General features: G+C 40.6%; 1 protein-coding gene across 1 annotated transcript in view; it reads left to right on the top strand.

Annotated features, from left to right (window-relative positions):
• Positions 1 to 14,626, top strand: part of TEX11 (testis expressed 11) — an 827,067-nt gene that overhangs the window by 639,087 nt on the left and 173,354 nt on the right. The window contains exon 20 of the mRNA XM_053699074.1: positions 7,034 to 7,104. Within this exon, the coding sequence (XP_053555049.1) occupies positions 7,034 to 7,104 (71 nt within the window). The remainder of the gene's footprint in view (positions 1 to 7,033; positions 7,105 to 14,626) is intronic.

Below are 14,626 nucleotides of genomic sequence, written 5' to 3'. Positions count from 1 at the left end.
AAAAAAGTTAACTTTTTCACAAAATTTGTCACAAACTTTAGGTTTCCCACTGAAATTATTTACAAACAGCTTCTGCAATTATGGCACAAATGGTTGTAAATGCTTCTCTGGGATCCCCTTTTTTCAGAAATAGCAGACTTATATGGCTTTTGGGTTGCTTTTTGGTAATTAGAAGGCCGCTAAATGCCGCTGCGCACCACACGTGTTTTATGCCCAGGAGTGAAGGGGTTAATTAGGGAGCTTGTAGGGTTAATTTTAGCTTTAGTGTAGTGTAGTAGACAACCCCAAGTATTGATCTAGGCCCATTTTTGTATATTTTATGCCACCATTTCACCGCCAAATGCGAGCAAATAAAAAAAAACTTAAAATTTTTCACAAATTTTAGGTTTCCCACTGAAATTATTTACAAACAGCTTGTGCAATTATGGCAGAAATTGTTGTAAAAGCTTCTCTTGGATCCCCTTTGTTCAGAAATAGCAGACTTATATGGCTTTGGCGTTGCTTTTTGGTAATTAGAAGGCCGCTAAATGCTGCTGCGCACCACACGTTAATTATGCCCAGCAGTGAAGGGGTTAAATTAGGTAGCTTGTAGGGAGCTTGCAGGGTTAATTTTAGAGATCAGCCTCCCACCTGACACATCCCACCCCCTGATCCCTCCCAAACAGCTCTCTTCCCTCCCCCACCCCACAATTGTTCCCGCCATCTTAAGTACTGGCAGAAAGTCTGCCAGTACTAAATAAAAGAGGTTGTTTTTTTTTTTTAAATAAAAATAATAAAGTATTTTAGCTGTGATGGACCCCTGCCTTAACCCCAACCTCCCTGATCCCCCCTCCAGCTCTCTAACCCTCTCCCCTACCTAATTACCACCATCTTGGGTACTGGCAGCTGTCTGCCAGTACCCAGTTTGGCCCCAAAAAAACCCCAAAAAGTATTTTTATTTTATTTTTACTTAAAAAACTATTTCTGTAGTGTAGCAGCCCCCCACAATACCCCCACCCCCTCCCAGATCCTTTTATATTTTTTTTAAAAAAAAATCCCTTTTTTCCCCTTTCTGCCCTCATTCATTGGTGTCAGTGTGGCTAATGGGCGCACGCGCACCCTCACACCCGGCACTATCGCTACCGGTGCAGAGAGGGCCACAGAGTGGCTCTCTCTGCATCGGGGGCTTGTAAAGTGGTATTGCAGGATGCCTCCATATCGAGGCATCACTGCAATACCCTCAGAGCTGCTGGAAGCATTTGTGATCGCTTCCAGCACTCTGTTAGACAACTGACGTACCAGGTACGTCCATTGTCATTAACTGCTTGTTAATGCATGACGTACCTGGTACGTCAGTTGTCATTAAGGGGTTAAACAAATATTTTACCATAAAGGCAATAAAGCAGGTAGACTTTTAGCCAACCTTTTGGGACAAAAAACAGTTACAGACAGAATTTCTTGCATACAAACAAACAGCCAAACATACACTAAACCCCAAGAGATAGGTTCTGCCTTTGCTACATACTACTCCTCACTGTACAACCTGTCTGAGGACTCCACAATTACAATTCCTACTGATACCACAATTAACAACTTTCTTTTGAATCTTGACCTCCCTACCATCTCCTCAGATCAGAAAGACTTTCTTGATTCCCCCATAACATTTACAGAACTGAAAACGGCTATTAAATCTCTTAAATCTTTAAAATCTCCAGGTCCAGACAGGTATACAGATATCTTTTACAAAAAAACTCAAACTAATAATGACACCCCTTCTCCTCAGAGGTTTTTCCAAGGCTAGCTCTACAGGATCATTTCCTAAAGAATACCTACAAGCAAATATAATCACTATCCCTAGGCCTGGGTAAGATCCTTCTAATTGCGGTAGTTACAGACCTATCTCCCTTTTAAATCTCGATGTTAAGCTATACGCTAAAATCCTCGCAACCAGACTGAATATCATTTTACTATCATTGGTAAATCTAGACCAAATAGGATTCACTAATGCCCGACAGGGCCCAGACAACACCTGTCAACTTTTAAACATTTTTTTTGAGGCAAAACGTTTGTGCATGGCATGTGTTACTCTGTCGATGGATGCAGAAAAATCCTTTGAAAGGTGAACTGAGCATATATGTCATGTGTCCTACTAAGATTTGGCTTCTCGTCCATATTCCGCACAACAATAGGGGCACTATATTCCAATCCATCAGCCAATGTCAAAGGCTTAGGTTTTTGCTCTAGTCCTTTTCCTATTTTTAATGGAACCAGACAGGGGTGTTCCCTCTCTACTCTTTTATTTGCCCTGCTTATGGAACCTTTGGCCGACGCTATCCGCTCTCAACCCAATATTACCGGAATCAACCTACATGGCACTATTCAAAAAACAGCACTATTTGCAGATGATTTAACCGTCCTTAGATCAGATCCACTAAACTCCTTACCACACCTATTTCACCTTTTAGAAGACTTCTCAAACATTAGCCATTACAAATTAAATATTCTAAAAACAGAAGCCTATGCCATAAATATCCCCGAAGCCACCATTAGAGACCTGCAAACCAAATATAAATTTTTCTGGTCCACGTCCGGCATAAAACACTGGTGTTTTTCTTTCTCAGGACCTGACCAAGGTCATCACAACCAACTTTTACCTTTTTCTACGAACCTTCCAAACAACAGTGGATAAATTGAACTTCCCCTCATGATCATGGCTGGGAAGGATCACAGCATTTAAAATGCAGCTCCTTCCTAAGCTCACGTATGTGTTTTGATCCCTCCCAATTTCCATTCCAAAATCCTTAATCAGCCAATTCCATAAACTCTGTAATAATTTCATCTGGAAGCATAAAATCCAAAGAGTGACCATCAAAACTATAACACTCCATAACTGCAGGCTGAGCTGCAGCACCCAATATTCTATATTACCTAGATGCAGCTAGACTTTAACATGTAACTATTTGGGGAGTGACCTCTTCTGAGAGCAAATGGACGATTTTAGAACAGGCGTGCCTACCACCTAAAATTGAACTTCGAGATTTAATCTGGATCCCTAAACACAAAAGGCTGGAAGCATTACTCTCAAATTACATAATTCACTGTAATTTGAAATTCTGGGATAGAATTCACCACCTCCAAGATATAGCCCCCCACCCATCCCCATTACATATCATTTGCGGCTTATTACTCACTCTACCTAACACCCATAGTGACATGTGGCAAGCATTAAACATATACACAGTGACAGACCTCTATCAAGATGGTAAACTACTAAACCACACAAACTTTATCACACGATTTGAACCCTCCCACCCCCTTAAATTTTTAATTTTGGAGGTTACATAGCTTTTTGAGATCTTGGGGTTTTTCTAATACGGCTCTAAGAGAACACGTTGGGAACTTCGATGGCAAAATTGTACCCACTACAAAAAGTTACTAACGTGTTCATATCAGAGTCTTATTAACTCCCCAATTTTCTTAAAATCCCCTCCCATTCGCCAATGGGAAACCTCCCTGGCCATGAACATTGACCCCCTGATCTGGCGAAAAGCAGTACGCCTAACTAAGAAGGCCATACAACGCACCACTCTTTATGAACTATAACTTAAAATACTACTACAATGGCACCTCACTCCTATCAGATTATTAAAAATCTCACCCACCAATTCCCCTATGTGTTGGAAAGGACATGAAGAATTGGGTACTCCTTTACATATCTGGTGGTCCTGCCCCAAAATTTACTCTCTGTGGTGTCAGTTTTTTTTATTATTGTTCCACCCAACAGATTACAATACCGAGGTCAGCCTGTGCAGACCTATTTAATATCTTCTCAAACAACTTATGTTTACCACAGAAAATGTTCTGTATTTACCTCTTCTTAGCAACCAAACTAACCATAGCTTGTGCATGGCTACAACTGACGTCACCCACATTGTCCCAGTTTATTGCAATCCTTCACTACCTTAAACCCATGGAGTCCTATGTATCCCAAATCAAAAACTACTAACCACTAACCAAGTAAGGTGATCTTAAAGGGACATTCCAGCCACATTTTTTCTTTTATGATTTAGAAAGAGAATGCAATTTTAAACATCTTTCTAATTTACTTATATTATCTAATTTGTTTTATCATCTTGATATTCTTTGATGAAAAGCATATCTAGATATGCCCACTAGCTGCTGATTGGTTGCTGCACATAGAAGCCTCGTGTGATTGGCTCACCATGTGCATTGCTTTTTCTTCAACTAAGGATATTTAAAAAGTGAAGCAAAATAAATAATGGAAGTAAATTGTAATGTTGTTTAAATTTCTATTCTCTATCTAAATCATGAAAGAAAGATTTTGGGTTTAGTGGCCCTTTAACTCTAATCTGGACATTCACGAATCCACTTGTTTTATTTCCACTTGTCTCTCCCCCCTTTCCCTTTTCTTTTTCTCTTCTTACTACTCTTTCCTCCTACACCCAAGGAGGGCAGCACAAATAACCACGCTTTGTACACGCACTCTTTGATTGCATCCATTACACACTGTACTATGTATATTTGATGTTTGTTAGTAATACTATGTTCTGCAATTTGACTTCATGTATAAAGTTATAACATGTTATTGAAAAAAAAAGATAAAATGTTTGAGGCACTTATTAAAACCCCAGAGACTTTCAAACACCAATACCGGACAGTATTTCTTGCACAGGCACCTGGAGGAACTGTACCCTATTGACTTCTAGTACCTTACTAATCTTGGATTTACATTTCACTGTATCAGTTTAATAGGTATATTATCTACGTGTATTGCCTTGGAACTTGAATATTGTTTTATGTAAGTTTACCTCAATAAAAAATGTATTTTAAAAAAAAAAAAACACTGATCGTTAGGTATGCTCTGTGAGTAGAATATTTATAGAGTTCCACATGTGCACTTGGAGATCTTTCTGTTAAAAAAAAAAAATGAAATTGTGGCCGTCATGTCCCTTTAATGTGTTTAGATAATGTCTTCCACATAAAGCACATGCATGGTTGACATCAGCAAAATGACGTCTGCACATCCATACTGATAGGTACATTATAAGAGGTTCTGAGTAGTATCTGTTCTGCTGAAGTTAGAAAGACAGGAGTGGAGTAGCGCCCTGGGGCAACATTTTTTGTGACCCCTCCAAAGTTAACTCAGTAGTAATCAATTGTTATAATATACTGTACATGCTGTTTTGCATAATGGTTTTGAATAGATAGATAGATAGATAGATAGATAGATAGATAGATAGATAGATAGAAGGTTCCCCTGCACTGGTGGAACCACCATTGTTGCAGCAGGTGCAGTGGCACCAGGGCCCAAGTGCTGGGGTGGGGAGGGCATAGCAGCTATCCTTTTTATGTTTGTGCAGAATGTGTACAATCCTAATGCAAGTAAACCTATTATTAGTGTAGTTTGCCAGTCTATCCATCCATCCATCTATCTATCCTCAAAATCAATCTGCAGAGCAGCAGGTTTATTACTGCTGTTGCTATTTTGCACCAAGGTCCACTAGTAAAAATAAAACTTTTTAATTTGCAGTGGGTGAGAAGTTTAATGTAAATGTACTTTTTGGAACTGGGCCTCATTCATCTTTTTACCACTTTTATACATAAATTGCAGGGGAACTGTTTTTGCCTTTAGCTAAAATGTTTGTTTCAAATTCCTCTTTTCCTTTTTGTCAAAACAATTGCAATAAAGCTAAGAAAATATCATCATATAGAGACAACATACTTCAACCAGATAAAAGATCATATTAATGGACAAAGCTGAGAAAATGAGTGTGTATGACAAAACTGCTGCAATAATATTTATGGAATCCACAAACTGTGGCATGTGCATTGGAAAGAGACTTGAGAAACACAATTCTAAGTTTCGTAAAATTTACTTTCAATAAGCAGAAACAACTTCTCAACTATAACAAGACACTGAGTACTGTTTTGTTCTCTTTTTATGCAAATTATATTTTAGAAAGGTAGTCCAGACAGAGTCCCTGATGATCGAAACATCCACAATGTGGCGATATATTCAAAAGGGAACGAGATTGCCGGTGAAATATTCAAAGCTGCTGACATCAGTGTTTGAAGGCTGAGGGGCATTTTACTATACATGTCAGTGGGTGGCGATGCTGTGGATATATTGAAAGTAGCGTTGCCACCTACATTGAAGGTGTAATGTAAACAATCCCTTTAAACAGTATTGTTTGGCAATACAATTTTTATTTTTTAACAGAAACTCAAAACCCCTTTTGTTAGAATACAATAGTCAAACTGTGTCATCAATAATACACCTATAGTAACTTGGGGTATTGTGGGTATATTGTACATATGTATACAATGTTTTATTATATGTGTATTATTGTATAATGATAGAATATGTATTGTTACTATTGTCGTGTTTTTACAAATAGTGTATTTTGCTGTTGCACAGTTTTTTCTTTTTTTAAGGAAAAAGATTTCATGTTTGATATTAATACTTCATAGAAGACAGTAGCTGCAACTTTCTAGTTTTCCGTATTTCCGATATAAGTTCTCACAGTGTTACACTTATAATATTGCGACCGCACTGTAATAAACGTGTTCTATATTAATAGCACATTTCACATTATCAGTCTCGCCAGCTTTTCAATGGCCACATTTTCCAGTGTATGAAATCTATATCACGTACATGGGCATTATTTGAAGGGTTCCTACACAGAAACCGTTTTTTTGTTTCAGTGAAAGCATAGTCTATGATGTGTAAGAACTCTTCAAATACAGCCCCTGCCGAGATAGCAGATAAGTTGTGTTCCGACTTTGGCTAGAGCTGCGATCCATATTGTTTCCTATGAGAGACACATTGCCTCTTGTCAGAACAGAGAGGTTCAGCCCACTTTTTTAGAATATGTCACAAGACCCACAGATTGTGAGACTGACAAGGCCTAGAAGGCAATTTTTTGTAGGTCTGATGATGCATTGTTCATCAGAGTCAGAGAGCGAATGATAGATATTCATAAAAAAATGTGTCTTTTAAACATTGCCTTGCTTTTACCCTCCATCTCATTAGCATGGAATGTTGCTGTGAAGAATCAGGACTTCTCACGTGTAATGAAAGAAAGTTTTCTCCTCTCATACAAGGTATGGAAAAAGGGTGAGGTAATGTTATTAAAACAAACTGAAACTTAATAGCCCAGATTGCAAGTGGAGCACTATTGGAAAATAAAGGGTGCACTGTAAATAATTGAATATATGTTTATTTTTTAAATAAATGTATAAAATGTGTTTTAACTCCTGCACTAAATGGACATAGGTACTACGTCACACAGAACTTTGCCCAGCATGCTGTGTTTAAGTAGTATCTATGTCCAGCACAGAAATGTATGTTGCAGTCCCCACTGTTGGCTTAGACAGCGGGAGATTCAACCAGGTGGCAGAAGGCATCTGTCTTCAGATGGTAAGGGAGCATTAGAAGCATGAGGTAGGACCCTATACTACACAAGTAATCACTTGGAGGTGTGAATAGTGAGGGGGGATCACTAAACTACAGATAATATATATATAATTAAAGTGAAGGTAAACTTTGATGAATGAAAGCCAGTTTTTTAAAAATACTATTAAAAACAGGGGCACTTTCATTCATCAAAGTTTACAAATCAGCCGTTTTGATTAAAAACATACCTTTCTCCAACATAGGTGTGTCCGGTCCACGGCGTCATCCTTACTTGTGGGATATTCTCTTCCCCAACAGGAAATGGCAAAGAGCCCAGCAAAGCTGGTCACATGATCCCTCCTAGGCTCCGCCTACCCCAGTCATTCTCTTTGCCGTTGTACAGGCAACATCTCCACGGAGATGGCTTAGAGTTTTTTAGTGTTTAACTGTAGTTTTTTATTTATTCAATCAAGAGTTTGTTATTTTGAAATAGTGCTGGTATGTACTATTTACTCAGAAACAGAAAAGAGATGAAGATTTCTGTTTGTATGAGGAAAATGATTTTAGCAACCGTAACTAAAATCCATGGCTGTTCCACACAGAACTGTTGAGAGCAATTAACTTCAGTTGGGGGAACAGTGTGCAGTCTCTTGCTGCTTGAGGTATGACACATTCTAACAAGACGATGTAATGCTGGAAGCTGTCATTTTCCCTATGGGATCCGGTAAGCCATATTTATTACGATCGTAAATAAGGGCTTTACAAGGGCTTATTTAGACTGTAGACTTTTCTGGGCTAAATCGATTCATTATTAGCACATATTTAGCCTTGAGGAATCATTTTATCTGGGTATTTTGATATAATAATATCGGCAGGCACTGTATTAGACACCTTATTTCTTAGGGGCTTTCCCAAAGCATAAGCAGAGTCTCATTTTCGCGCCGGTGTGGCGCACTTGTTTTTGAGAGGCATGGCATGCAGTCGCATGTGAGAGGAGCTCTGATACTTAGAAAAGACTTTCTGAAGGCGTCATTTGGTATCGTATTCCCCTTTGGGCTTGGTTGGGTCTCAGCAAAGCAGATACCAGGGACTGTAAAGGGGTTAAAGCTTATAACGGCTCCGGTTCCGTTATTTTAAGGGTTAAAGCTTCCAAATTTGGTGTGCAATATTTTTAAGGCTTTAAGACACTGTGGTGAAAATTTTGTGATTTTTGAACAATTCCTTCATGTTTTTTCGCAATTGCAGTAACAAAGTGTGTTCAGTTTAAAATTTAAAGTGACAGTAACGGTTTTATTTTAAAACGTTTTTTGTACTTTCTTATCAAGTTTATGCCTGTTTAACATGTCTGAACTACCAGATAGACTGTGTTCTGAATGTGGGGAAGCCAGAATTCCTATTCATTTAAATAAATGTGATTTATGTGATAATGACAATGATGCCCAAGATGATTCCTCAAGTGAGGGGAGTAAGCATGGTACTGCATCATTCCCTCCTTCGTCTACACGAGTCTTGCCCACTCAGGAGGCCCCTAGTACATCTAGCGCGCCAATACTCCTTACTATGCAACAATTAACGGCTGTAATGGATAATTCTGTCAAAAACATTTTAGCCAAAATGAAACCTTGTCAGCGTAAGCGTGGCTGCTCTGTTTTAGTTACTGAAGAGCATGACGACGCTGATATTACTATCTCTGAAGGGCCCCTAATCCAGTTTGAGGGGGCCAGGGAGGTTTTGTCTGAGGGAGAAATTACTGATTCAGGGAACATTTCTCATCAGGCTGAATCTGATGTGATTACATTTAAATTTAAGTTGGAACATCTCCGCATTTTGCTTAAGGAGGTATTATCCACTCTGGATGATTGTGAAAAGTTGGTCATTCCAGAGAAACTGTGTAAAATGGACAAGTTCCTAGAGGTGCCGGGGCTCCCAGAAGCTTTTCCTATACCCAAGCGGGTGGCGGACATTGTTAATAAAGAATGGGAAAGGCCCGGTATTCCTTTCGTCCCTCCCCCCATATTTAAAAAATTGTTTCCTATGGTCGACCCCAGAAAGGACTTATGGCAGTCAGTCCCCAAGGTCGAGGGAGCGGTTTCTACTTTAAACAAACGCACCACTATACCCATAGAGGATAGTTGTGCTTTTAAAGATCCTATGGATAAAAAATTAGAAGGTTTGCTTAAAAAGATGTTTGTTCAGCAGGGTTACCTTCTACAACCCATTTCATGCATTGTCCCTGTCACTACAGCTGCATATTTCTGGTTTGATGAACTGATTAAGGTGCTCGATAGTGATTCTCCTCCTTATGAGGAGATTATGGGCAGAATCAATGCTCTCAAATTGGCTAATTCTTTCACTCTAGACGCCACTTTGCAAGTGGCTAGGTTAGCGGCTAAGAATTCTGGGTTTGCTATTGTGGCGCGCAGAGCGCTTTGGTTGAAATCTTGGTCGGCTGATGCGTCTTCCAAGAACAAGTTACTAAACATTCCTTTCAAGGGGAAAACGCTGTTTGGCCCTGACTTGAAAGAGATTATCTCTGATATCACTGGGGGTAAGGGCCACGCCCTTCCTCAGGATAGGCCTTTCAAGGCAAAAAATAGACCTAATTTTCGTCCCTTTCGTAAAAACGGACCAGCCCAAAGTGCTACGTCCTCTAAGCAAGAGGGTAATACTTCTCAAGCCAAGCCAGCTTGGAGACCAATGCAAGGCTGGAACAAGGGAAAGCAGGCCAAGAAACCTGTCACTGCTACCAAGACAGCATGAAATATTGGCCCCCGATCCGGGACCGGATCTGGTGGGGGGCAGACTCTCTCTCTTCGCTCAGGCTTGGGCAAGAGATGTTCTGGATCCTTGGGCGCTAGAAATAGTCTCCCAGGGTTATCTTCTGGAATTCAAGGGACTTCCCCCAAGGGGGAGGTTCCACAGGTCTCAGTTGTCTTTAGACCACATAAAAAGACAGGCGTTCTTACATTGTGTAGAAGACCTGTTAAAAATGGGAGTGATTCATCCTGTTCCATTAAGAGAACAAGGGACGGGGTTCTGCTCCAATCTGTTCATAGTTCCCAAAAAAGAGGGAACGTTCAGACCAATCTTAGATCTCAAGATCTTAAACAAATTTCTCAAGGTCCCATCTTTCAAGATGGAAACCATTCGAACTATCCTTCCTTCCATCCAGGAAAGTCAATTCATGACCACGGTGGATTTAAAGGATGCGTATCTACATATTCCTATCCACAAGGAACATCATCGGTTCCTAAGGTTTGCATTCCTGGACAAACATTACCAGTTTGTGGCGCTTCCTTTCGGATTAGCCACTGCTCCAAGGATTTTCACAAAGGTACTAGGGTCCCTTCTAGCGGTACTAAGACCAAAGGGCATTGCAGTAGTACCTTACCTGGACGACATTCTGATTCAAGCGTCGTCCCTCCCTCGAGCAGAGGCTCACACGGACATCGTCCTGGCCTTTCTCAGATCTCACGGCTGGAAAGTGAACGTGGAAAAGAGTTCTCTATCCCCGTCAACAAGGGTTCCCTTCTTGGGAACAATTATAGACTCCTCAGAAATGAGGATTTTTCTAACAGAGGCCAGAAAGTCAAAGCTTCTGGACTCTTGTCGGATACTTCATTCCGTTCCTCTTCCTTCCGTAGCTCAGTGCATGGAAGTGATCGGGTTGATGGTAGCGGCAATGGACATAGTTCCTTTTGCGCGCATTCATCTAAGACCATTACAACTGTGCATGCTCAGTCAGTGGAATGGGGACTATACAGACTTGTCTCCAAAGATACAAGTAAATCAGAGGACCAGAGACTCACTCCGTTGGTGGCTGTCCCTGGACAACCTGTCACGAGGGATGACATTCCGCAGACCAGAGTGGGTCATTGTCACGACCGACGCCAGTCTGATGGGCTGGGGCGCGGTCTGGGGATCCCTGAAAGCTCAGGGTCTTTGGTCTCGGGAAGAATCTCTTCTACCGATAAATATTCTGGAACTGAGAGCGATATTCAATGCTCTCAAGGCTTGGCCTCAGCTAGCGAGGACCAAGTTCATTCGGTTTCAATCAGACAACATGACGACTGTTGCGTACATCAACCATCAGGGGGGAACAAGGAGTTCCCTAGCGATGGAAGAAGTGACCAAGATTATTCTATGGGCGGAGTCTCACTCCTGCCACCTGTCTGCTATCCACATCCCGGGAGTGGAAAATTGGGAAGCGGATTTTCTGAGTCGTCAGACATTGCATCCGGGGGAGTGGGAACTCCATCCGGAAATCTTTGCCCAAGTCACTCAACTATGGGGCATTCCAGACATGGATCTGATGGCCTCTCGTCAGAACTTCAAAGTTCCTTGCTACGGGTCCAGATCCAGGGATCCCAAGGCGGCTCTAGTGGATGCACTAGTAGCACCTTGGACCTTCAAACTAGCTTATGTGTTCCCGCCGTTTCCTCTCATCCCCAGGCTGGTAGCCAGGATCAATCAGGAGAGGGCGTCGGTGATCTTGATAGCTCCTGCGTGGCCACGCAGGACTTGGTATGCAGATCTGGTGAATATGTCATCGGCTCCACCTTGGAAGCTACCTTTGAGACGAGACCTTCTTGTTCAGGGTCCGTTCGAACATCCGAATCTGGTTTCACTCCAGCTGACTGCTTGGAGATTGAACGCTTGATTTTATCGAAGCGAGGTTTCTCAGATTCTGTTATCGATACTCTTGTTCAGGCCAGAAAGCCTGTAACTAGAAAGATTTACCACAAAATTTGGAAAAAATATATCTGTTGGTGTGAATCTAAAGGATTCCCTTGGGACAAGGTTAAGATTCCTAGGATTCTATCCTTCCTTCAAGAAGGATTGGAAAAAGGATTATCGGCAAGTTCCCTGAAGGGACAGATTTCTGCCTTGTCGGTGTTACTTCACAAAAAACTGGCAGCTGTGCCAGATGTTCAAGCCTTTGTTCAGGCTCTGGTTAGAATCAAACCTGTTTACAAACCTTTGACTCCTCCTTGGAGTCTCAATTTAGTTCTTTCAGTTCTTCAGGGGGTTCCGTTTGAACCCTTACATTCCGTTGATATTAAGTTATTATCTTGGAAAGTTTTGTTTTTAGTTGCAATTTCTTCTGCTAGAAGAATTTCAGAATTATCTGCTCTGCAGTGTTCTCCTCCTTATCTGGTGTTCCATGCAGATAAGGTGGTTTTACGTACTAAACCTGGTTTTCTTCCAAAAGTTGTTTCTAACAAAAACATTAACCAGGAGATTATCGTACCTTCTCTGTGTCCGAAACCAGTTTCAAAGAAGGAACGCTTGTTGCACAATTTGGATGTTGTTCGCGCTCTAAAATTCTATTTAGATGCTACAAAGGATTTTAGACAAACATCTTCCTTGTTTGTTGTTTACTCAGGTAAAAGGAGAGGTCAAAAAGCAACTTCTACCTCTCTCTCTTTTTGGATTAAAAGCATCATCAGATTGGCTTACGAGACTGCCGGACGGCAGCCTCCCGAAAGAATCACAGCTCATTCCACTAGGGCTGTGGCTTCCACATGGGCCTTCAAGAACGAGGCTTCTGTTGATCAGATATGTAGGGCAGCGACTTGGTCTTCACTGCACACTTTTACCAAATTTTACAAGTTTGATACTTTTGCTTCTTCTGAGGCTGTTTTTGGGAGAAAGGTTTTGCAAGCCGTGGTGCCTTCCATTTAGGTGACCTGATTTGCTCCCTCCCTTCATCCGTGTCCTAAAGCTTTGGTATTGGTTCCCACAAGTAAGGATGACGCCGTGGACCGGACACACCTATGTTGGAGAAAACAGAATTTATGTTTACCTGATAAATTTCTTTCTCCAACGGTGTGTCCGGTCCACGGCCCGCCCTGGTTTTTTAATCAGGTCTGATAATTTATTTTCTTTAACTACAGTCACCACGGTACCATATGGTTTCTCCTATGCTATTATTCCTCCTTAACGTCGGTCGAATGACTGGGGTAGGCGGAGCCTAGGAGGGATCATGTGACCAGCTTTGCTGGGCTCTTTGCCATTTCCTGTTGGGGAAGAGAATATCCCACAAGTAAGGATGACGCCGTGGACCGGACACACCGTTGGAGAAAGAAATTTATCAGGTAAACATAAATTCTGTTTTTTTTATTTTCACAGCTACAGCAGCTTCCCCCTCCTGGAAATCCTCTCTTCACACATCAGCAATTACTAATCCGGCTTCCTCCAATCACAGCATGGCCTCAGGCTATAAACACCCTGGGCGGAAAGCCGTGATTGGAGGATGCCGAATTAGTCATTGCTGATGTGTGAAGAGAGGATTTCTAGGAGGGGGAAGCTGCTCTGGCTTTGAAAAGAAAAAAACGTAAGGTTTTAATCAAAACGGCTGATTTGTAAACTTGTAAACTTTGATGAATGAAAGTGCCCCTGTTTTAATAGTATTTTTAAAAAAACGGGCTTTCATTCACCAAAGTTTGCCTTCACTTTAATAGTAGTAAGAAGCTAAACATGTCATCAAACCTAATTTGACAGGTACCATATCCCTTTTTATGTAAATCTCTGCCCATTTCCACACAAGTCTCCGCCCATATACCCGCCCCTAGAATCCACCCCTTTGTAATATTGATAATGATTTTGATATGTAATGATACAGTTGCATAATAAATAAAATGTATTTTTAATTAATTGTAATGATTTTTATATGGTAATTATATAGTTGCGGAATAAATAAAATTTATTTTTATTGATTGAATAATTGTTTTATGAATGAGCAAAATGTTTTTACTTTGCTGTGGTATATGTAAATATCCAATAGGTTTTCGTAGTTAGTGAATATTTTTAATACCCTTTAAATTATTTATGTTTAAGGATATGGGCAAGACAAAGCGGTAATAAACATGTTCGGACTTGCCCGCAGTACAGAATTCTGTACTAGGGGCAAGTCAGGGCATGTCGAAGCCAGTAGAGGCATGTTCTGGCTTGTCTCTAGGAAGGAATTTTGTTTTGCGAACAAGTCTGAACATGTTTATTACCGCTTTGTGTGCCCCCCCTTAGTAAGTAATTTTGTGCACATGCTTTTTTTTAGGCTGTATTTAAGAGAGTCCAATTGTGTTGTGTATTTCTACAGATTAATTGTTTAAATAATAGAATCATTTAACACAGACACAAATACAAATTTCAATAGTTTTATTATGGAGAAAACATTTAAACAATAACAAGATTACAAATATAATACAAAATAAGAAAAAAAACATTTAA

The sequence above is a fragment of the Bombina bombina genome, chromosome 1 (assembly GCF_027579735.1).
Source record: "Bombina bombina isolate aBomBom1 chromosome 1, aBomBom1.pri, whole genome shotgun sequence".
In the NCBI taxonomy this organism is placed as follows: Eukaryota; Metazoa; Chordata; class Amphibia; order Anura; family Bombinatoridae; genus Bombina; species Bombina bombina.
This window is presented reverse-complemented; position numbering and strand designations above follow the sequence as displayed.